Source organism: Diospyros lotus, chromosome 5 (genome assembly GCF_014633365.1).
Source record: "Diospyros lotus cultivar Yz01 chromosome 5, ASM1463336v1, whole genome shotgun sequence".
Lineage (NCBI taxonomy): Eukaryota > Viridiplantae > Streptophyta > Magnoliopsida > Ericales > Ebenaceae > Diospyros > Diospyros lotus.
In genome coordinates, this window is record NC_068342.1 from 33,665,198 (window position 1) to 33,690,939 (window position 25,742).

Sequence of the window (25,742 nt, forward strand, 5' to 3'; positions counted from 1 at the left end):
TAGGCATTGGAAGGATCACGCGGGAGAAATCATTGCATGCTTCTAATTGCTTTCTGTCTTAAAAACCCTTCGGGAAACTTACTTGCAGACCTTACAGGTACTCTCTGAAAACCTATGCGAGGCACATCTGCCTTTCTTTGATGCCAATTCTACCTATTCATTCGGTGCTCCACCATTCTGCTCCCTCGACTAGCGAGTTAACCCTCGATTGTCGATTTCTTCTAGTGGCTTCTAGCCTCATGCTTCTTGCTAGGGCCCTATCGATTGTTTGATGAGGTTCTCAGACAAATAAATGTTAATTGTTGTATCCCAGCAAAAACAGATACAATACAAAATGAAAATAGAAAAATTTTATTTTTCAAAAAAAAGTAAGAAACGAAAATGCGGGGAAAACATGTAAATAAAAAAATATAAGAGTCTTTTTGTAAATATAATTTTTAATATAAAAAAATTATAAAAAATAGTTATTCAATCTAAAAGTAAACATAAATTGTATAATATATTCAAATAAATTCTAGAAAAAAAAAAAACAATTTTGAGTTAGAAAGGAAAAAATTACATTTTTATCTGTGAATGGAAATGCATTTCTAAATTGAAAACGTGGTTTTGATATTTTTTTTAATATTATGAAATGGCGATGAAATGCTTATGAAATTGCAAAAATAGTTCAAAAATGTTTCTTGGTGTTTCAAAAATAGAAACATTTCGAAAATATTAAAACGACACTCTCAAAAAGATTTTGTGTGTCATAGTTGTTTTCAACTATCAAAACAAAAAGATTATATGTACATGATAGGGTTTAAAACTTTTTCCATGCTAATTCAATATAGTAATACAACTTAATTATCACATAAACAAGAAAAATTATAATACTTACCCTTAAGGTTTGACGAAATTGCAAAAATAATCCATTGTTCTTAAGAAATAGCAATAACCTCACCTTTAATAAATAAAAAGATAAATGACCATTTTACCCTTAATTCTTTATCCTATTTTCCTTTTTTTTCCTTTAATATCTTATGATTTTAAAAAAATGAAAAAAATAATAGATTCAACTATTCAATTTGGTTAGAAAATAAATAAAGATCTATTCAAATTTTCTAAGCTCAAAGATGAATAAATATTTTTGCTCATCTTTAAAGATCGAGAACTCATTTCAAATTTAGGATTCGATTACCCAAATTAGATCTAAGTTCATTATAGAGAAAAAGAGTCGTTGTCGGCTAAGAAAGATAAAAATAAATAAATAAGAGGTTTAAAGGGAGAAAGAAAGAAAAATAAAAAATAAGGATAAAGTCTTTCAATGTAATGTTATTTTAATTATTTTATAATATTTAATTGAAATTAACTAACAACAAAGAAAATTGAACATAACATTAAGTCTCAATTGTAATTATTATATATATATTTTAAAAATATTATGGGTAATTCTTGTAATTACCCTAAACCTCAACGATGGTTCATGAAATTTAATAAAATATTTTTTAAAAATATTTTTGTACATTTTACTTAAAAAATCAAAAGAAATAACAACATAAAATTATTTTTGAATTCAACCTATAACCTTCAAATTATAATAAACTTAAATAATAATTTTATTATTTTACTATGTACTAAGTGGGGTTACCCGATGAGTAAATAATAGTATTTTTTTTTTTAAATTTTACATTTTGTAATAAATTTATTATTATATTTTAATTTTGTTATTACAACCATTAAATTTTAATTTTGCTAAAATTTAATCTCTTTTCATTTTTTGTCAAATTCTATTAGTAGAAATTGACGTGAAATATATTAATATATATGGTAAAATCACTTGATATTAATTTAAATTTCACAATTAAATTATATTAGATTTTTTATTAATGTATGTCATGTCAATTTTTGTTTATAAAATTTAACAAAAAGTCAAAATTAAAATAAACAAAAATTCAATAAAAAAGAAAATGTTAGAATTACATAAATAAAAATTAAATTATAATAATTAATTTATTGTAAAATACAAAATTCGAAATAAACTTTTAATTTACGGAGTTAGTAACTATTTACACTCAAAACAGAAAGGAAAGATTCGGTAGAGCGCTGGTGTTGGTATGACCTTGTGCAATAGCCGGCAGCAGCAAGCCACTCAACAACTCAGTAAGACAATCCATCAATTGGAAATGACCAGAGAGCCCCTGTAGGAAGCGTGGCAGGTTCCTATGGGCTATCTCGAAAGTCTTTGGTTGCTAGTGATGTACTTTGCAGCCGATGTGGAGAAGGGGCAAAATAGGACCCTTCCCCAAGGGAAAGGTAGGGTTTCCGTGATCTGAATCAACGAATCTCGGGTTCGGGTTCGCTCTGAACCAGTTCCGTACTATTTCAATTTATACATAAATATCCGAAATGCTATATTCTCAAATTTCAATTCCTGTCTTGCAGAGAAAGAAAGTGAGAGTGAAGAAACCCTTGTATTCGGAGTCGCCGATCTCTTCTTCAGATCAACCTGAATTCGATTGCTTTTGCCTGATAACTCGAGGTGAGTTGATCTGTAGTTTCGCCTTTCTTTCTAAGTGTACAAATCATAATCCATGTTCGTTTCCCTCTAAACTTCGAAATCTTCGGTTGTTTGGGTTTGTGTGTGGGTGTGTGTTCGTGTGCATTTGTTGGTTTTTCTAGAGGTTCGTGCAAGATGACTCAAGATGTGGAGATGAAAGAGCAAGCGGCTCCCTCTAATTCTGTCACTTCAACTGCCCCTTCTACTCTGCAGCGTAAGTAACAAACGCGAAGCTTCGTATGTGAAATAGTTGTAGTTTGGGGATTTTGAGATTTGGGTATCCGGTGTCCAGATTTGAAGGACATAGCGTCGTTGATTGAGACGGGTGCTTATACACGGGAGGTTCGCCGGATTGTCCGTGCGGTTCGCCTAACAATTGCTTTGAGGCGGAAGCTGACCACTTCTCTGCTGTCTCCATTCTTGAATTTTTCCCTTGTGCCGGGATCTGAGGTGCACACACGGTTGTCCTCGTATCTTCCTAAGGTAATTTTTTAGTGTTGTGAGTTTCGCAGTTTGTTGCTATGTCTTGTACTTTCTGTTTTGAAGCTATTTGAGGATTATAATATTTGAGCTTACCTAGTTTTTCACGATGTAGCAGTAGTTGCTACTGATTTCGACAGTGTTTCTTTCAATTTGATTTGTTCAATATTGATTTTTTTTATTTTTTTTTATTTTTGTGTGCAGAGGTAAATTAGCTTAGGTCGTTTGAACTTTTGATAAGATCTCACTTAGAGGAAGTGATCACACCCTTGAGAACTTGTTGAATGCAGGAAAGATTTTGAGAGAAGATGAGTATAGGAGAAGAAATGGGGAGAGGAAGAAGGATCTGAATTCTCATTTATGATATCTGCTACCGAGATAGGCTTTTTAAAGACCCTTTTCTAACTAGCTTGGATAATATGGCAATTTGAACGTAATTCTTACAAATTGGCACATGGCTTCTAACACCCAGGCCTTTATTACAAAATACTTCCTATGACATTCTAGTGCCTTTTTCGTTTTTCCATTCCTCCCTTCCCTTAATCCAAGAATCTCATGGTATCCTATTCTGTCTTTGGCGCCTTCTCTTGCCTTGTTCCTCTCCATCAGTGGCCTGCTTGGGTGGTTGCTGCTGCAGCATGCTATCAAATTGTGATGATAGCATAAATTAGTTGGGAATATTTTTATTGGCTATTTCACCCTGATGAAACATTTTGCCATAGGGATGTCTTAAGGGGTGTTGATCTTGGCGAGTTTAATAGCCCCACTACAACAAACATTGGCCAAATCATTACTTTGAGAGGTCAACCTAAGGATACTAAATATTTACACTAAGAATCCTCAACTAGAGAATTGGGAAAACCTTGTATTTAATGATATTAAACACTCAATCAAAGGATGAATTTTACATTAACCCCAAGGCCTCTTCTATAGCCTTCCAAGGGAGTTAGATTGTTCTGTATATTTTCTATGTGGGATTGCTGGATATACTCAGTTAACTAAGTAATGACTCAATTGGTTTTATCATTCTCCTTTGGTTTGAAATGACTTGCCATTGAGTCTTGAGCAACTTATTTCATGTTGGGATTAGGAGCTCTTAGGATCACTCAATTCATATGCCAATATGATTCACACCCTGACCTGAAATCAATCCAATACACAGAAATGAAAAACTGAATTGAAAACAGTTTTAAATCAATGAAAGAAACAACCAAACCAATCAAGAAGACGCACAAATTTATCCTAGTTCAGACCGCGTAAATGGCCCTACATCCAGCCTTGGAGATCCAAGAGAAATCCACTAAAGAAGTGATTAAACCAGTACACAAGAGTCCCTCTCTCACACACACACACGAGTACAATTAATCTTGGAGATTACAAAGTCTATCTTTCTTCTAGCTTTCCTCTCACACACTGCACTCACACATTTAGAATGAATGATCTCTGTCAAATGGCTGCCTTATGTCTTCTATTTATAGACATTATGAGCGGATATTACAAGGGAAATAAAAGAATACACATTTTCTACTATACCCCTCATACATAAGTACATAACTATACTTAGAATAATCTGCCGCTTGATACTATGGACTTCACTGGTTTCTTCTAGGGCTTACACTTGATGCAAACAACATTTCATCTTCACAAAATGGGGAGAGAGAAGCAACATTCAAGGTGGCAGTTAAGGATGAGTTTCATTAGGTACAATATCTTTGAATTCCTTGAGGAGGGGATTGATTTCCTTGGGTACAAATAGAGAGGTCTCATGTCCTTTTGGTATGAGCAATACGCCATACTTGATCTTGTAAAGGCTTTGCAAAGGCCAGATTGAATGGTCTCCTTTGAGCTTTTGGGACAATATGCAAGTCTTATGGGATTCAACTTGATTGATGATCATATTGTTAAGGGTGTCCAAGTAATAATGACAAGCATCACTTGGAATAAGAACACATCTTGCTTCATCTTGGTACCTCTTTCTAGTAGAAAATTAATCATGGTAGCACTTTGTAATTCCATCTTGTTGCCCGCCCTTAACCATTTAAAGTTGTATGGATGAAGATGATCTTGGGCTTTGATGGCAACTTGTCCATTTCCCTTACTTGAGTGTTTCAGAAATTAAGTATGGTCACCGTGACTCTACTTATACCCAAACTGCATTATAGCCTTAGTGAATCTCTCAATCCAAGCTCGCGGAGATTGTTTTAGCCCATACAAGGCTTTCTCCAGTCTGCAAACTTTGTTAAGACGATACTTACCATCAAAGCCCAGTGGTGGCTCCATGTACACCTCTTATTCTAAGTCTTCATGAAGGAATGTATTTTTTACATTATATTGTTGGATTTCCTAGCCAAAATGAACTGTTAAAGATAATAGGATTCTCACCGTGCTCATTTTTGCCACCGATGCAAAAAGTCTCCACCTCATATGTTTGTGTGTAGCCTTTTGCAACTAGCCTTGCCTTGTATCGTTCAATAGTTCCATTTGCCTTAAATTTAACAGTGTAGACCCATTTGCAGCCAACTATTTTCTTTTCCTTGGGATGCACCACCATTTCCCATGTTTCATTCTTCTCCAGAGCTCTCATTTCCTCTTTCATGGCATATGTCCGGTCCCTATCCCTTAAGGCATCATGTATTGTTTTGGGTATTTCAATTGAGTTCAAGGTAGTGAGAAAGCTTTTGTGCTGGGAGGATAGTCTATGTGAGGAGATGAAATGGGCTATAGGATGTTGAGTACACTTTTGTGTTCCTTTTCTCCAAGCAATAGGAAGATAGAAATCACAATTTGAGTTAGCATCACAAATAATAGTGCTGTCAGTTTCAAAATTGAACAAGTTCAAAGTGTTTGCATTACCTAGGCTTGGAGTTGATTCTTGGACTTGTTTGAGAAGCTATGAGGGTTGTACTTTTCTTGAATACTGCTTTAGTGTCTTTAAAGGGTTATGGATTTGCACTTGTTCATGGACTTTGTTAGTGTCATGGGTAGGTTCAAAAACATTTGCAGTGTCATTGGTAGGTGGTTTAATGACATTTGCAGTCTCATTGGTAGCTCCAATGTTGTCAGTGTCAGTTGTTGCAATGTCCTTTATAGTAGTGATATCTACCATATCTGCAACCTGTTTAATTGTTTCTAGGATGATAACACTGGGAAAGGGTTGAGATGATGATGAAACATCAAGAAGATTTGCATTTAGTTTGAGAAAGGGGTGGAACTTGAGCACGCATCTTTGTTTCTAGATTGCTCCCCTTGAAGATGGGCGCGAGGAGATCTATAGAGAGGTTGAGACTCATGAAATGTGACATCAAGAGAAACATAGGTGCGTCAACTAGAAGGATCATAATGTTTGTAACCCTTTTGGGTAGAAGAATAACCAACAAAGATGCACTTCTTTGTCCAGGAGTCCAATTTAGATCTGTGAGTTTTGTGAATACTACTTTTGGGGACAGATTTCTAATAGACACAATGTTTGGAAAATAGTTGGACAGAATATGAATAGGACTATGATTGGCTATAACTTTAGAAAGAAGATGATTTATGAGATAAGTAGCTGTTAGAAATGCTTTCCCCCCTTAGGAATTTTGGTGCATTGGATTGGAAAAGAAGTGCATGAGTGACTTTTAGGAGATGACGGTTTTCTCGTTTCGCCAACAACCCCCCCCCAATTTGCTGTGGGGTTTCAACATAGGAAGATTCATGAATAATACCTTCCTTGATAAAAAAAAGGAAGAGAGATTCTGATTGAAATAATCCCTGGCATTATTTGAGCAAAACCATTTTATTTTTGTTCTAAATCGAGTAAAAATCTTTTTTGAAATTGAGGAAGCAGTGAATTAACTTCATATTTATCTTTCATTAAAAACAACCAAGTAGCCCTAGTGCAGTCATCATTAAAAGTGACAAACCACCTAACCCCATGAATATTAGGAATCCTTGCTGGCCCCCAAATATCAGAATGTATCAAAGTAATAGGCTGACTGCATTTCATTGAATTGATAGGGAATGAAGTATGATAGTGTTTAGCAAATTGACACACTTCACATTGAAAATCTGACACAACCAGATCTTTAAACAACGGAAACATATGTTTTAAGAGAGGAAAAGGTCAATGACCAAGACAGAGATGATGTGCCCAAATCATTTGTTTATTAGATGTGGTTACAAGGTTGAGAGAAAGGAGACTGGTTTCCCTTTATTTGACCATTGTCAAGATCCTTAAGGTAGTACAACCCATCACACTCTCTAGCAAATCCAATCATCTTCCCCAAGACTTGATCTTGAAACACATAATGAGAGTCAAAGAATGTTAGTTTGCAATGGAGTTCTTTAGTAATTTTTTTGGACAGAGATAAGATTAGTTGAAAGGTTAGGGATATGAAGGATATTTGTAAGAGATATGGACGGGGTAAGATGAAGACTCCCTTGTCCATCAATGTTAGTGGGAGAGCCATCAACTATAGTAATTTTTTGGTTTCCTTGGGTTGGTTTGTATGAATCAAAGAAAGAGATATCATGGGTCATATGGTCAGTTGTCCTGGAATCTACAACCCATGTACCAGTTTTAGTATGTGATGCTTTGAAAGAATCAGTTATAAGTTACATACCACTTTTGGCAAGAGAACAAGAACTTGGAGATTTATCCAGGGATTCAAGAAGGCATCTCAATCTTCCTATGTCTTCTTTGTTGAATTCTGTAGACTCCGCCTTGTCTAGCATTCCAATGTCGATTAGTGACTGCTCTCTGGTGGCCACATTGGCTTGGCTGTTTCCTTGGCCCTTGAATCCTCCTGTCTGTGCCAAAACTTGGGCCTTACCATGTAGTTTAAAACAGTTCTCAAGAGTGTATCAAGGTTTGTTGCGGTAGGTGCACCATAGTTCATCTTTGCTAGACTGTTTCCTTGATTCTTCTGGCCTCAAATTATTGTTTCCTTTATTCCCTTCCTCCTTTTGGTCTACGAGATATCATTGAAAAACACCTTGTTGATTCTCTTCGTCATGAACAATTGAAAAACATTCACGAAGAGTTAGTATAGGAATCTTACCAAGGATTTGAACTCTGATATATCATACTCAGAATTCAATCCTGCAAGAAATTCAAATACTTGGATCATTTTCAAGTAATTCTTGAACCACTCGAATGTTATGGCTATATTCCAGTTTCAAATCCTGGTTGTGGTCTATTTTAAGCCAAAATCCAGTCATCTGGTTGTAATACTTGGTGACAGACATTCCCCCTTCTTTGGAAGAGCTTACTTGATTCTTCAGCTCATTGATCACTGCTGCATCTTTCTTCTTGGAGTAAGTCTGCTGCAAATTTCCCCATATTTGCAGTTGTAAGGACCATCAAAGTTTTACTGATCTCTGGTTTTATAGAATTCCATAACCAAGACATAATCACCAAATCTTCTTCATCCCATGCCCTGGATCTTTTTCTTTTGGTTTGGGGTTGGTAAGATGTCCTATCTTCCTTCTTCCTTTTGAGAAAAGTGTGAACTACTCGACTCCACTGCAGGTAGTTAGTTCCATCAAGCCGGTATAGAGGATTTATATTCTGGATATCGCTTTCAGTTCCTGGTGCAGTGACAGTCGTAGGTGAGGCTGACAGTTCACCCATAGCAGTTGAGATAGAATCCTGAGAAGTGGTTGGCATATTGTGACGAAAAGAAGGGAGAATGATTTGGAAAAGCTGCAATGATGGCAGAACAACAAGTATGTGATGGTGGCAATGAAGGCCGGAGAGACAAAGAAAGCTGGAAATGAGAAAAACAATGAAGGCTGGGAAAAAATGCCCTAGAAAGATGACTCTGATACCATGTAGGAATTCTCAGAATTCTTGTATATTCATAGCATGGTTTTGCAGTCATATTCAAGGTGAGTGTTGACAGCTTCATAAGGAAACTATGAATCTATCTTCTAAGGAAACTCGCTATTAAGAAAACATAAACAATTAGGAAACTAACTAATTAAGCAGGTAATTGATATAGAAAAATAGCTAACTATACATTCTATATCTACATTAGGAAACATAATCTTCTGCATTCAATGGTGAGCCAATTAGCTGAGTAAGTCTTCTATTTCCTTTATTCCAACAAATTATTCCTAATTATATTTCTAGCTAACACCACTGTTGCAGAATAGAAGTGAGGAAATTAGGGGAATAGAAACCGGAAGCTGCCAAAAAAAAATCAAGGAAAACTGGAAACAGGGAAATAAAACAGTAACATACCATGCCTTTATGCTACCATGTGGGATCAACTACATGATTTCTAGCTTGTTAATCCATTCTATGTATGGCTCTATCATTATAAAGCCCTTATAACTAATATCATTCCCAAGGGTCTCCCACCAAGGTTTTTTGGTCTCCCTCCGCCTTTTCTCCTAGCTACTTGTTCCATTCCATTCACACTCGTCAAAGAAGTCTCTATTGGTTATCTTCTCACATGACTTTAATCGTGTCTCACACATCATATCTTCAATAAGAGTCATTCCAATCCTATTCTAAATAACCTTGTCTTAAATTCTATCTTTTCTTTTATGGCCACACATACAAAAAGGAAACAATCAAGTGGAAATCCTAATAGACAGCTTAATAAGAAACTTCTATAAAACGAAAATGAAACCTTTAGAATGTTAGGCTATGCTTTGTTCGAGTAAAATGACTGTTGAAAAATGAACACTTAATAATTTCCACCTGATTTACCTTTAGTTGGATATCTGTCCATGCTAGTTCTTCATGCTAGAGTGTGTTTGCTTCAGTCAAATATAACTATGGTTGAGAATTTGATGTGACAAATCACTTCTTCCATTGACCCGGGTTTTCAATCTGATGATTTCATTAAATTTAAGATTTATTTATGGCAAATTCTCTCATCATATGGTAATTGATTTTCTAACATCACAGATTGCATATTTTTAATGAAAATGAGGTTTATGGGAAGTTGGGAGAAGAAATGTAACACATGGAGAAGGGCACATGGTAACTTATCCAAGTTATGCTTATAGGGACTTGAGGGTACAAAGATGTGATTGTTGTCTTTTGGAGGTACAAATTGGAATCTGGATGGGTCTAGATGGAATTCTTTCCGTAGTGTTTCTAACTATTGTGTCGATGTCTAACTGTTTTCATGTATAAGACTGATCTATATTACTTTCCCCTAATATTATGTCCTTGGTTTTAGTTTGTGGCATACTGCTGTTGTTTTTCTATGCATGCATCTGGGTCAAAGAATGAAAACTTTATTCTTCTTCTCCAGTAAGTAAGAATGGTAGCAATATATTGCCCTTAGCTGAAATGCAATCCTTTATTTGGTTAATAAAATATTATAAAATCAGCAGCAGGAATGTAATTCTAAACTATTGTTTTAGGATACATTCAGTATATCCAATCATTAACCTGCTCTCTACTTTTTGTTAGAAAGGCCTTAGAAACTCATTGTCTGCAGGTCATTTAATTGTTGATTTATTTGTAGGATGATTACCTTAACTGCTGCCCCCACCAAAAGAGCTCCTAGAAGTGTTACAGACATAGAAATCATCACTTAACAGTTGGCAGTACCAAGATCAACCCAACTTTGACAAAATACACTGGTTATTTGCCTCATAACCTTCTTATAATGCGAAGTCCTTTTTCCTGTTTGTTAATCAGTTTACTAATGATGATATATGTTTTCAGCTATAGTTGACAGTTTTTTATCCCAGTCATTAAAGGAAGTAACCACTTGAGTAGAATTTTGGAGTAGGGACTTACGTAGTTTAACTAGATTGATCATAAAGCAATAGTAATAGCCAGCTTAAAGATGCTTTATGTGTTCTTTTATGGAGTATATTTGTTAATTTTTGTACATATATTTCCTAATAATGCACTTCAAAATTTATTCTTTATCCTAAATTGAAGATTTTGAATATTGTATCAGGAGGATGAGCATGATATGGAAGTTGATACTGCAACCTCTGCAACTCAAGTTCCTGTGAAGCACTTCTTGCCTGAGCTTGAGATTTATTGTTACTTGCTTGTGCTAATATTTCTGATTGATCATAAGCGATACGATGAGGTAGAGAAATAGTATTACTTGTCCAAATGCTTGCATATCTTTACTCAATTGATAATGTTTATGACTGGCACCCTAGGCTAAAGCATGTTCATCAGCAAGTATTGCTCGGCTGAAGAACTTGAATAGGCGAACCATTGATGTCCTGGCCGCCAGGCTCTACTTCTATTACTCTCTCAGCTATGAGCTCACTGGAGATCTAGCTGAAATTCGGGGGTAAGCTCTATGTCAATGTCATTTCTTTACTCTGTTAGGAAACTATCTGTGTCCGTCTTATATATGTCCTAGCTTCCTTGAGTAATGTACCTTTCCAAATATGACGTTTGCAAAAATAAGGAGAAGCATAAAATTAGAGCTGGTTACCATGTTATTTGATTTCTTGAACCGCACTTTCCTTCACATCTCGCCCCCCCCCCCCCAAAAAAAAAAAAAAGAAAAGAAAAAGAAAACACATCTGTTCATTCCTTGTTCTATCCAATTCTCTTTGATTGACAGGAGTCTCCTTGCTTTGCACCGGATAGCTACATTACGCCATGATGAGTTGGGTCAGGTTTGTTTTAAACCAACTTAACGGTTGGCTATTTATATATTAACTCTTTGGTGCTTATTCAAATTAGCAATTAGTTGATGTTGTGGTACTGGTGTTTCATCATGATATAATAATGCAGGAAACACTTCTCAACTTGCTTCTTCGAAATTACCTCCATTATAACTTGTATGATCAAGCAGAGAAGCTCAGGTCAAAGGCACCCCGCTTTGAAGCTCATTCAAATCAGCAGGCAAGTCCTATTATCATCCACTGTTATTTGTATTTATGACATTGATTAATTCTACTAGCAATAATATAGTGGGAACACATGTAAATCCATTTCTCTTTGCAACAACTGAGATGAATACATATCATTTCTGCATATGGCATCAAATTCCAGTGGAACAGAAAATACATAGTTCAGAAGACTAAGGGCTTTAGTGGAAAATAATAATGATTTCACAAAGTGATAGCCATGGAAAATTGAAATTTGGCATAAAACAACATACTAAGCCTTAATCTCACTAGGCATGGTGAAAATTGGCATAGTTCAAAGGAAAAAAAGAAAAGTTGAGGGCAGTTAGTAAATAAGAGCTGCTAATCATAAGTTCTCTTGGATGTGGATTAGGCTGCTCGGTTAAGTGTGAGCTTTTTTTGGGGGGGTGGAATTCCTTATCTATTAAATGTTGGATATATAATTGGCTTTTCCTTTTTTTTTATTAATGGTTCTTGATGAAATTGTGCCCCTCCCAAAACATTTTGAATTTTTCATCTTTTTTCCCCTTCCTATCTTGGAAAAAGAAATATGGTTTGTATGCCACTATGCCCTCTGTAACTGTTCTGGCTGAATGTGATTGCATTCCCTTGGCTGTTACCTCTGTTTTGATTTGATTCTCACTGTTATTTTGTAGGCCCCCAATTTCAGAGCATCAAAATGCTTTCAATTGTTAAATATTCTGACATTTGACCATCTCTTCCTGCAGTTTTGTCGCTACCTCTTTTATCTTGGAAAGATTAGGACAATACAGTTAGAGTACACAGATGCAAAAGAATCACTCCTGCAAGCTGCTCGCAAGGCTCCTGTTGCTGCTCTTGGTTTCCGGGTGCAATGCAATAAATGGGCTATCATAGTCCGTCTTCTGCTTGGAGAAATCCCTGAGAGGACTGTTTTTATGCAGAAGGGCATGGAGAAGGCTTTGAGGCCGTACTTTGAGTTAACAAATGTGAGTCTGGCTCCTCAAACTATAGTTATTTCCTTTGCAACTAGTGTGGGTCCTGTTTCTAAACTTGAGTTATTTCTTTCACATATGTTCCCTAAGAATTAGGCTTTAAAAGTATTCATCCATGGTTACCTGTTTGATTCCAGAAGCTAGTCTACATTGTGCACCCTTTCCTTTCCTTTCCCTGCAAGCACCTAAAACAATAACACACCAAGATTAAGTGGGGTGGGCTACATGAATTCTAGTTTGTTAATCATTTCTCTCTATGACATTATATTTTGCTTAGAATCCGGGATAAAAATGATCCAGCATTTTTTGCCAATTGTTGGCTGTAATGCAATCCTCCTTTATTTGGGTTTGGAACAAGCTGTGATTAGGAGTAATACCTTTTAACACTAGTGTGTTAAGGGGTTAATCTGTAGGCAGAGTTCTCCATCCCCAAAGAAGGAAGGAGAAAACAAAGAAGAAGATGCACACACACAAGCACTTCTTTCCCCAAGGAACGAAGAATTGGCTAATCTCGTTAGATCTGCACCGTAGTTTATGAAGGTCAAGTGTCATGTTAACTACCAATCTTCTGCCACCTATTGACACAATACATTGTCGTCATCTCAGGCTGTTCGTATTGGAGATCTAGAGCTATTTAGAACTGTTGCTGAGAAGTTCTCAACTACTTTCAGCTCAGATCGAACCCATAATTTAATTGTTAGGCTCCGTCATAATGTCATAAGGACTGGATTGCGCAACATCAGTATGTCATACTCCCGTATTTCACTGGCTGATGTAGCCAAAAAGTTGAGATTGGACTCTCCAAATCCTGTTGCCGATGCTGAGAGTATCGTGGCAAAGGCAATTCGGGATGGTGCAATTGATGCCACACTGGATCATGCAAATGGGTGGATGGTGTCGAAAGAGACTGGGGATATATACTCTACAAATGAACCACAGGTTGCTTTCAACTCAAGGATTGCATTCTGTCTCAACATGCATAATGAGGCTGTGCGTGCTCTTCGATTCCCACCCAACTCGCACAAGGAAAAGGAAAGTGCTGAGAAGAGAAGAGAGAGGCAACAGCAGGAGCAAGAGCTTGCAAAACACATAGCTGAGGAAGATGACGACGAGTTTTGATGGAAAGCTGATTGATTTCCAATGCCGTTTCTTTGAGCTTTCTTCTTGTGGCTGCTGCTGCTGCTATGGCACAGTAGCTTCTGTTTGTTTTCCTATTGAGTAGACCATGATTATCATGGACTGGACAACAACGATCTATTGCAGCTTCTGTCTTTTCATTTGTAGGACGTACAAAGCGGCTCATATCGTATGCTTTTGGCGTTGACAGAAAATACTGTTTCATTAGTCTGGATCATGTTCTTACTAAGTAGTTGTGTCTACCCCTTTTGATTCTTTCTCTGCCAAAGAAGTTCTCCCTTTGGATTGCTTTGTTCTGTTTTGTGTGGTGGTCAAATATTACTGGGGTTTCCCCTTCTCAGATTTATTGAACCCAATTGTTTCTGATGGCAACAAAGCTACATGATTGTCCATGTATCCAGCAGTGTCTAAAATGTCTGGACGTTTTGTAGTTTCTTGGAAAATTACTCATGGTATCCAGGACGTTTTGAGTAATTGCAGTATTAACCCTTGACATTTGAAAAAATACAATGGCTACCCTCGCCCTTTAATATTATATTGTAATTTTTCTTTACAGTTAATTCATAACTGTTAAAATTTTCTAAATACCCAAAATCTCTCTCTTTCTCTTCCCAATCTATTTTTTAGCTTTCTCCCTTCTCTCTCTTAAGTGTAAGGTGCACGCCTACCCAACTCTCTCTTAGCTTTCTTTCTCATTTCTACCAAGCACAACCTGCAAGCACACCCAACTTTCTTTCTTTTCTTTTTCTTAGTGGACAAAGACAAAAAGGGGAAGGTTTTGCCTTCGTCATCATATGTGTGTCGATTGGGAGCTGCTTTAGTGAGCTGTGCTATTCCAACACTGACTTCTTCGGAATGGTCGAAGTGCCTATAAACAGCAAGTTAGAGAAGGCAAAACGACAAGAAGATTGAAGCCTTGTGATTGAATATCGAGTAAGCATGGAATTTGATTTTGTAACCGACAACATGCCTAAGATGTCAAAAGTTCTCCTGTTTTTAATGCCTATCTTGTGTTGGATTTGACCGTCAGAAGGTGAAGTGCGATTTTGTTCACCCCCTTTAACGGGGTGAACATCACCCTCACAAAAAGTGTGAGGGTGATGTTCACCCCTGTTAAAGGGGTGAACAAAATCGCACTCCAGAAGATGAGACTGACATCAAATTAGTTGAAAAAAAAAAACTCATTTTGCGATTGCGAAACTTGGTAACGCCGTAGTTTGTTTTTACCTCAAAACAAATGACGCAAAATAAGAGGAAAAGATTGATTGATTTGTTGTTGATTTTGGCTCTATTGGTATGGGATGGGAGTTTGGTTTTGTAGTCGCCAAAACTTTTTGTTTGTTTTTTATTATTAAGTTTTGATATAAATTATATGGAAAAATATTTTTGAAGATGTTTTGACATGTTTTTTGTGAGAACGAGGTGTAAAATTATTTAAATGCCCTCCATTATGTGTGTTTTATTAGTGTGTGTATATATATAATGGAGGATATTTAATTAATTTCACACTCATCTTAGCAACTAGTTAAAAAACATGCCAAGATGCCTTGAAAAGCATCCCTTATATATATATATGAAAATATATACTATTTTGATATTTATATATTTTTTAAAAAATAAAATAACATTTTCTAAATATATTTTTCTATTTAGACATATATTTTCTATAATTATAGTAAAATAAATGTTAATATATTTTAGTTTAGAACTAGATTTTTAATATTTTTATATATTAGTTTGTATATATATAGAGAGAGGGGGGGGGGGGGGAGTTGAAATAACTTTAATGGTAAAATTTACCATTTTTGCAATTTACAATGACAAGGGTGATTTTTGTAATTTATTATTTTTATTTTGATTTACGCACAATCACAAGTGTTCCCATTATTCAGCTCTATGATATTAGTATGAGAGATAAATCAGGAACTCAATAGTCAAATTTTGATCCCAAACACACTCGTTAACGTGATGGCAAAATACTTATATCTGAATCGTCTCTTGAGCATTGGACTATGCCCGGGACTGCAATTTACCATTTTTGAATGGGGTGGGGGGAGTTGTTTTGGCTCTCTTCAACCACAATGCATCACACCCTGAATGTTCTCCCAAGTTAATGGGCAACAATTAGTTGGAAACAAACCTCGTCTTTGTGCTTCCCTTGGTCCTGTTGTAACTTTAAAAAGCTACTAGTTTATTTCGGGGCCTGCGGAGAGAGGGGAAGGGGAGAGAGAGAGGAGAGGGGTTCTAAAAGTGACTATTCTATTGAAAACTCATCTCTGTATATACACTCTACAAACACATATAAATGGAAATAAAATGTCCTAAGAATATCAGGAAATATTATAAATATATATAAAAGGCAACTACAAATATCTTAGAATATCCAAGGAATATCCAAGAACATTCTAGAGCATATAGAAATGGAAATTACAATATAAAATATCCATTAGAACATAAAAGAAAATACTATAAGTTTCTGATTCTCTAGAATAATCTGGAGCGATTCCCACCATGTAGTTGCCAAGTCAAAACTGCATGTCATCTGCATGGAAAAGACCTTTTAGAGAAATCAGCGTGTGACATTCTCCTCCATCAAAGCCATAAACATCGATCCTCAATCCTCATCGCTCCTTGGTGCAATGCCTTGATTACCTCAAATTGGTCAAAGTGCGTCCTTTTGGTTCCCAACTATCCTTCTTTTTGGAACAACCTTTCCAAACCAGGCTCGGGTGAGGCCTATGCCTAGAGCCCCTGGGAGAGGGGGGGGGGCCGGTGTAAAAATATTTTTTACCCAAAAAAGACCCTAATAAATTTCTAATGATAAATATTTTAGTATTAAAAATGGCCCCAATAAAATTTTCATATTTTTTATTATTTTTTAAAGAGCCTTCAAATTTTAAATGCCTTAAGGCCGCCAACTCCCATGGGCCGGCCCTGTTCCAAACAATATAGTACTCTTCACTTGGAGGAACCCCTTGTCTTATAATCACTCGATCAAGGGTCTTTCCTTATGTTTCCGCTGCTTGCTTAGATGTTGTGCTTTTGAAAAAAAATTTGGAAAACTGCTCCCATCCCTTGCATGATCTCTCAAGTGTTGGTATATTCTTTCTGTAGTATCAGAGCCCTGGCTCAATATATTCAATCTATGTGGGTGTTTGTGTAGTGTATTGCGTGTTTCAGACGTGGTTGTTGTTTAATGTTTTTATAGAGTTACAGAGACGGTCGATAATTTTATCCAGATGGTCGACCGTTTCTGGTTTTTGCCTTGAAAACAGTCAATCGTTTTCTGAAGCAAGTGGATAGTTTTTGCAAATCCAGAAAAAGTGTCGACCAGTACTAGAAATTGTTGACCAGTCTTGACAAACCCATTAAAACAATCAACAGTTTTTTGTGTGAAGTGTCGACAGTTTGTTGCAGTTGAAGAACTGTCGACCAGTTTGTGAAACTAGTTGACTGTTCTCTGCAACTGTTGAAAAATAATTGACATTTTTTGAACACTGTCAGCTTACTGATCGCATTTTTTGTGCATGTCCGAATGCAACGAGATTGTATTGAGTGGCAAAATCAAAAGAGGAATGACATAGATGTTGATGGTTTGAAAAGTGACATGCATTTCATAAAACCAAATTTATTATATTGATGTGCCATTGTTCAATGTGATTGAAAGGATGATCGTGGATCTGATTCAATGTGATTGAATGGCTGTGTGAATGGATGAATGAATGATTATAAGGATTAAATGTGATTAAATTTGTAAATTATTCTTTCATTTGGATTGTAAGAGAGATATAAATCTCTATTTTCTTTTTCATTTTAGAATCAATTGTATTGGACATTAGTTCTTGTAAAATGAAGAAGCATAAGGGTCGGTGTGATAGAACAAGGAGGCATCAAGAGTTGGTGACTCAAAGGAGCAAGAAGACCGTTTGAAATCAAGTATATGGAGATGTGTTTTTATGTCTCTCTATATTATTAATAAAATTCAGAACCTTAGATTTAATTAATTAGTAAGAATGTATGATAATCTAGTTATTTATATACATTAGTTTTGATGTATGCGATACATGATGGAAAACTTATACATGTGCGAAGTGAGACCTATACAATAAAGACCGAAAATCTTTCTAAAATTGTGCAAATATAATATTAGATTAAAGAAGTAAATATGATTTATTGTGGCCTTCCATCTCGTATGAAATTGTCACTCAATTGGGTGTACTCTGGCTAAGTAAACTTGGAAGGGTGAATTTCATGAGAGTTGATTGATGTTTTTATTTAAAGCATATGATGATGTCAATGTCTCCATACCTCTATGACCAACAAACCACTAAAGTGTTAAGGATATAAACATTCAAATGGATCATTGACTAAGACAATAGATCAAATCTAGCTATGTTTTCACAATTAGTAAAAACTAGTAAGAATCCTAAAACAAAAGTGAAATTGTTTTTTTTACCAACATATGAGATTGGAAATTTTAAATTTTTATTAAAGATGATTATTTGGTACGACATGTTATTTTCTATTAATACAATTAGTCAATATTTACAATATAAAGATATGGACATTACTTTTGCAATATATCACTTGAGGTCTTATTTTTAAAAAAAAAACTATAGAGAAAATGTGTTTAAAATCTTCTATGATTTTAAATATAGAATCAAAGTTCGTGAAAAACGTACAATAAGGAAATAAACAATTTGATGAGAATAAAAATTAGAAGATGAAATTAACTACTAAAAATATTTTAAAATTAATTATTTTACATATTTAATTGATCATGATACTTCCTCTTTTCAAAATAAGTTTGAACAATTTAAAATATATGGAGATAATTTTAGTTTTCTTTATAATGTAGAAAAGTTAAAATTGTTTAATGATGATAATTTGAAGAAAAATTATTTAAATTTTAATTTTTTTTAAAACATGATATGTTCATATTGATGATTTAGATTTATTTTCAGAATTAAAAATTTTAAATTAAATTATATCCATAGAAATAAAAATACCACTTGCGATACTAAATTTTATAAAAAAAAAAATTCTTTTCCAAATGTATAGATAGTTTATACAATATTATTAACCATTCTTGTAAGTTTTTTAAAATTAAAAAACTATATCACGAGAAATATTAAGTAATTTGACTATAATGTCAATTAAAAAATATTTACTTTCTAAACATAAATACAAAAATTTAATTTGTGATTTTATATTTAAAAAAAATAATTTTTATGAACCACACCAACTCTTAAATCAGACACTTTTTTTTTTTTTTTTTATATATCGCAGGCACTTCGGATACTTAAATTTTAGCATGGATTTTGTTCTTAGACTTCAAAGACAATAAGGGGATTTGATTTTATTATTGGAATTATCGCCCTTGCGCTTTGCCACATTACTTGTGTCCTCGATTTCCGACAGATGAGGTAAATCGCAAGTGAGGCGTTGTCTCACTGTGCATAGTAAAAAATCGAACCCACGACCTACTGGTACGAATCTCAGCTTATTATACTTCAATCACTTGACCTGTGCCCTAGGGGCGAGATTTGATTTTATTCTTGAGATTACTGCACTTGCGCAGTTCCCCGCCGCTCGTGCCCTCAATTTCTATAGAGGAAGTAAATCGTAAGTGAAAGTTTTGCCTCACTATGCAGAGTAAAGAATCGAACCTACGATCTATTAATGCGAATCTAACATATTACGATCCAACCACTTGACTTATGCCTGGCGACGATTTGATTTTATTCTTGTTGTGGTGGGATAGATGCTCAAAAGTGGTTTATTTCAACCTATGTTTCAAGACTTGCTGCTCATATTTTGCAAGATTCACAATAATTCTAATTTCTAATGCTTAATGAACCTTGATGTTTGCTTCCATAGTGGCATTAATCTATAATTACCACAAAAAAAAAAAAAAAAATTATCCAACTCTTGCACTTAGGATATCCAACTTTCACTTTCTTTTCAATTCCATAGTGGCTGAAGTTCGTTAAATTGTTTCGTTACATGCTGACCTGGAATTATGATGTGGCAGTTCTGAAGTTGGTGCTAGCAACAAACAAAAATGTCAAAATTAATAATATTAGAGTTGTAAACGAGCCAAGCCACTTATGAATGACTCGAGGTTCGAATTGATAAGAGCTCGTTTGTGTTCGGCTCATATTATAGACAACCCAAGCTTCAGCTCCAATTTAAAACTTAACTCATAAACAAATCGAGTTTGAACAAGGCAAAACTCAATTTGATTCGACTTGTGAACAAATTCATGAACAATATTGCAAACAAAACTCGTGAATGAACTCATAAAATAATTTTTTATTGTTATTATTTCAATATTAATATTTTGAAGAGAAATTTTTTTCATCTCTATTTAAAATATTTTTTCTTAATTAAAGATGTGACAGAGACATATTTAAAGACGAAAGTTTTCCATCTCTGAGAAAAAATTTTAGAGACAAAATTAGAGACAATTTTCTTGTCTCTAATGTTGGGTTGGGTTTAATCTTAAATCTCCTCATTTCTTTTTCGTTTGTCTATTTGTTAATCAAACCCTAGGTCGTCTCAGCACCTCCCCCATCCGTCCCCCTTATTGTCGACATTGCCTTCAACATTAGTCCACCTCACTGTTGATATCATCATCACTACCTCCGCCTCCACCATCCGTCTCTCTCGCTATCAATGCCTCCTTGCTATTCTCACTTTCGACGCCATCCTTCTTTGCTATTCTCACATCTTCTACCATTTGTCACCCTTGTCATCGATACCTCCTTCTCACCATTGTCCTCGCCTCCACCACATTCGTCGCTACCTCCACCATCTGTTTGCACCACTGTAATATCTCACTTCTTCTATTACACAATAGTTCATCACCCCTTCTATTGATTCTCTCCTCTAATAAAAAGTTTCTAATGAGCTCAAGCTCAAAGTCATCAAAAACTTGTTTATTATGTTAAACGAGCTGACTCAAGCTCAAACTTGTTCAACATAACAAACAAACTTTTGTCAAGTCAAGCTCAACCTCGATAAATCCTTAACAAACTTGCACACATTTTTGAGTTCGAGCAGAATCTTAATGAGCTGAGCTCGAGTTGAGCAAAGCTCAACTTGGCTCAATTCGATTACAATCCTAAATAATATAATGACATTCAAAGGTGTATCTAGCCCATGGGTTCAGTCTCCCAATTTTTTTAACCCCTCACCCCGCGCCACAGCCTGACCTCAACCCCAAATCTATTGCTCCCTCTCGATTGTGAACCCTTTTCTATTAAATAACCTAACATTTTGACCTTATTTTTAAGAAGACCTAAAGAAAACCAAGCCATGCGATAATAGCAAGCCACTAGGGTTCGGAAATTTTTTTTGAAGCCCACCCCCCATTAAAAAATTCTAACTTCACCCCTGATTACATTGTAACATCTTTCTTACAAAACTGTTGGAACAGAATTAAGAGACAATACAGCGAGAAAAAAAAATCTAAATAACTTACCTAAATAACATCTACCGAACCTTCATTCCTCGTCACTGAGAAATCAACCAGAAGGAAGATTATATTCACTAATTTTTTTGGGTAATACATTCATTAAATAAATGTAACAGAAGCTTTTTTTTTATATTAATTAAGATTTATTTTCTCTTAATATAACAGATTTTATATTACGTGCAGACACATACCAACGGATGCGTATTCAAGTTTAGTGGGTAGTTGTGGTTCTATACACCATCTCAAGTCGAACAATATGTTTTTACAAGTAAGAATGGTAGTCTTTAATTATCTATTTAAAATTAAAATAAAAATATAAAAATTGAGATATCTATATATCTGAAAGATTTATTTGAAAACTTGTTAAAATAAATATGTAAATAAGTAAAAAGGCGACTCTTTGAGAGGGTAAAATTAATAAACACACATTAAATTTTAAAGTTATAATTATTTACCCATTGAACTTTAAATTATAACTAGTTACTTACTGAACTTTATTCAACGTTAACCATCCATCACTCGTTATAACTCCGTCAGCTATTACAAATAGAAAATACTAACGGAATCTAATGTGGCTAACAGAATCTGACATGACAAAAATTAATTTAACATATCCTCGTTGAACTTTAAAAATGTAACTCTTTACTTACTGAACTTTTCTCAACGTCAATCATGCATCATTCCGTTATATCACCGATCTTAAAACATATTAAAAGTTTTTTATATGCATTTAAGATCACTTACTTCTCAAACCAAAAGTCAAAAATTAAACTAATGATTCAAATTAAAAAAGTTACCAATGCAAACCAAAAGCAAAAAAAATGTCTGAAAAGTAAGTGATCTCAAATTCATACAAAAATCTTTTAATATATTTCAAGATTAGACGGTGATGGATGGTTGACGTTGAACAAAGTTCGAGTAAAATTAATAAACACTCACTGAACTTTAAATTTGTAATTATTTATTCACTGAACTTTAAATTATAACCAGTTATTCATTGAACTTTCCTTAACGTCAACCATCCATCACTCATTATAACTTCGTCAACTATTACAAACAAAAAATGCTAACGGAATCTGACGTGCCAAAAATTAATTTAACATATACTCACTGAATTTTAAAAATGTAACTATTTACTCACTGAACTTTATCCAACGTCAATCATCCATCACCCCGTTACATCACCGTCTGATCTTGAAACACTCGTCACATGACCTTCTGATCTTGAAATATATTAAAAGATTTTTGTATGCATTTGAGATCACTTACTTCTCAAATCAAAAGCCAAAAACTAAACTAATGATTCAAATTAAAAAAGTTACTGATGCAAACCAAAAGTAAAAAAAAAAAAATATTTGTTTAGATTTTTTTACCTCTATTACGAACAATGAAATTCACAAAAAATATATTTAATTATGAGACCAAGAAACAAAAACTGATTACAAAAATTGTTTTAGACAATACATATTTATTCTATCATATTTTTAGTCTCAAAATAATTTTATTAGTTAATAAAACACAACACATTTTTTATTGACTAATAATAATATTTTCGAATTCAAAATAAGATACAATAAATGTACATTTACCCTATAAGTTTAAAGATCGTTGGTTATTGGCATAGAATAAATACGATTTTTGTAATAGTTTTTGGCTCTTGGGCTCATTATTAAGCAAACTTTTTTTTACCTTTGGTTTGTATCAGTAGTTTTTTTAATTTGAATAATTAGTTTAATTTTTGGCTTTTGATTTGAGAAGTAAGTGATCTCAAATATATACAAAAATCTTTTAATATGTTTCAAGATTAGACGGTGATGTAACGAAGTGATGGATAGTTGACGTTGAATAAAATTCAATAAGTAAATAGTTACATTTTTAAAGTTCAGTGAGTGTATGTTAAATTAATTTTTATCACGTCAGATTCTGTTAACCACGTCAAATTCCGTTAACATTTTTCGTTTTTAATAGTTGACGAAATTATAACGAGTGATAAATGATTATAATTTAAAGTTCAGTGAGTAAATAATTACAACTTTAAAATTCACTGAATGTTTATTAAATTTACCCGCAAAACTCAGTAAGTAAATAATTATATTTTTAAAATTCAGTGAATGTATATTAAATTTATTTTTACCATGTTAGATTCTGTTAACCATGTCAAATTCTGTTAGTATTTTCAGTTTATAATAGCTGACGGAGTTATAACGAGTGATGAATGGCTTACGTTGAATAAAGTTTAATGAGTAGTTAGTTACAATTTAAAATTCAGTGATAAAATAATTATAACTTTAAAATTCAAAGAGTATTTAGTAATTTTACCCCTTTCATAAGGCTGGCTGCAGCTTCTGTGGCAAGGGAAGAAGTGAAGAAGAGGAGAAGAAATTGAGTATCCTTTCTATACGCAAGGGTCAACAGCACTTTTGCAAGCGCAAGTGCAGATTGCTAGGTACTCTTATCGCAATGGCAGCATCTTGACCGTGCAAGGACGAGATCAAGGGACGACCCGGATGAAGATTTGATACTTAGAATGGGTCTTAGATCGTAGTCAAACTGGAGAAATGCTTGCCACCTCCTCCCTAAGCATGCCTAAGTGAAGAAGGCGTCTACTCTAAAAGGACAGACAGAACGTGCAACTGATGTTGCTTTTTCTCCGTCATCATCAGACAATTGCACAATAGCAACAGCTTTATATACCCAAGGTTATGGAACAGAGAAGGGTCACTGCTGAAGACGTTTGAGGGACATTTGGATCGCCTTGCTAGCGTTGCCTTCCATCCATCAGGCAAGTATTTGGCAACCACTAGCTCTGACACGACTTGGAGAATGGAGATTTTGGGGATATCTATACCGGTGAGGAATTATGGCTTCTTCAACAAGGTCAGAATAACAGGAGTGCACATGGTGTGTGTTTTCACCATGATAGATCTTTGGTTGCATCTTGTGGCCTGGATGCACTTGCTCGTGCATGGGACCTCTGGACGGGCGGCAGCATTCTTGCATCCGAAGGCCATGTTAAGTCGGTTCTAGGTATCAGTTTTCTCCCAGTGGTTATCATTTAGCCACAGGTGGTGAAGACAATACTTGCCGGATTCCACTTGAGGAAAAGAAAATCCTTGCACGTAATAGCAGCGTGCTCAAATCTTATCTCTCAAGGCAAATTTGAGCCCCAAGAGCGTCACTTTTTGGCAACTTCTTCCTACGGTAGGAGTGCTAAAGTTGGTCATGTGGTGTAGATCAGATTTTAAACCTGTCAAGACACTAGCTGGACATGAAGCAAAAATCACGTCATTGAATGTGGCAGGAGATCATGGACAGTACTTTGTAGCAACTGTTTCACATGATAAGAAGATCAAACTATGGTCAAACAGAAACAACAGTAAGGAAAAGATGATGGAGATCGACAGACTAAATTGTCAAGAAAATTACATATCATCGGAGAGACAAGATATCTCGTACTGCTGGTCCTCAACCCTAGGATTCATTAGTTAACTACATACTAAGTTCCTGTCCAGTGTCAAATATGTAAGAGTTAAGTGCCTCGATAGGAATTGGTAATTTTATTTTATAATTTATTTTATTCTTGTATTACTATTTGTGATTCCACTCTCAGTCCCCCCAAATGCTGAGGATTTGACTACTGTTGTGTCCATGAAACAAATTAATATCATATATAGTCATGTTGGTAACAATGGAATATTTAGATTCTAGAAAAACAAAAAAAAAAACATCGGAAGTCCATGGTTTTAAAGTGAATAAATGGTAGCTTGAAGCAGTTTCTTGTGATTCTCAAACCAATTTATTATGGATGTGGTGCAAAAGGAGTTGATATGCATTGCCTCTTTGGGTTCTTTTAGAAGGAAGTGGTTTGCTACAACAGCCGTCTCCAGTCTCCCCCATTTAGAGGTAATCTAAATATGTATATTGGTCCTGGGAAATGCTCTTTATTCTCAAAAAGATTTTCAATTCAAACTTAGATTCAACACATAAGCATCTTGAAAATTGGTGGAATCAGATGATCGGCATTGGGGAGCATTTGTCTTGCATACACTTGTCTGATACATTTAAGGTTTTGCATTTTAGTTGGTTATATCTGGCCAAAATCAAAAGAAATCTACAAACTTAATGGGATTTCACCGGGCTCATGCAAAATTATCAACTTATGAATTGCATTTCTTTTAGGGTTGGGGAAGAGTGTTATGCCTAGCCTATCAGAATCAGAATTAGTTATAAGATGTTTGCTCTTTCTTTCTTTTTGGGTACAATGTTTGCCCTTCTTTTCAATGGATATGGGAATTTTATTGGTTTG

General features: G+C 34.8%; 1 protein-coding gene and 1 pseudogene across 3 annotated transcripts; both read left to right on the top strand.

The window, feature by feature from the left end:
* Positions 1-2,273: 2,273 nt before the first annotated feature.
* On the top strand, positions 2,274-14,336 carry LOC127802420 (probable 26S proteasome non-ATPase regulatory subunit 3). Of its 3 annotated transcripts, none has more exons than XM_052338216.1 (10): positions 2,274-2,292; positions 2,422-2,518; positions 2,659-2,750; positions 2,829-3,019; positions 10,927-11,064; positions 11,141-11,277; positions 11,557-11,611; positions 11,730-11,840; positions 12,574-12,813; positions 13,426-14,336. In XM_052338216.1, the coding sequence occupies exons 3-10, from the start codon at positions 2,672-2,674 to the stop codon at positions 13,936-13,938; spliced, it is 1,464 nt and encodes a 487-aa protein (XP_052194176.1). In that variant the 5' UTR covers positions 2,274-2,292; positions 2,422-2,518; positions 2,659-2,671; the 3' UTR covers positions 13,939-14,336. The 3 variants fall into 3 exon arrangements, with proteins under 3 accessions (XP_052194176.1, XP_052194175.1, XP_052194174.1); XM_052338215.1 differs by lacking the exon at positions 2,274-2,292 and adding an exon at positions 2,309-2,327; XM_052338214.1 differs by lacking the exon at positions 2,274-2,292 and adding an exon at positions 2,329-2,348.
* Positions 14,337-19,377: 5,041 nt separating this feature from the next.
* On the top strand, positions 19,378-25,045 carry LOC127802224 (U4/U6 small nuclear ribonucleoprotein PRP4-like protein; annotated as a pseudogene).
* The last annotated feature ends 697 nt before the right edge of the window (positions 25,046-25,742 follow it).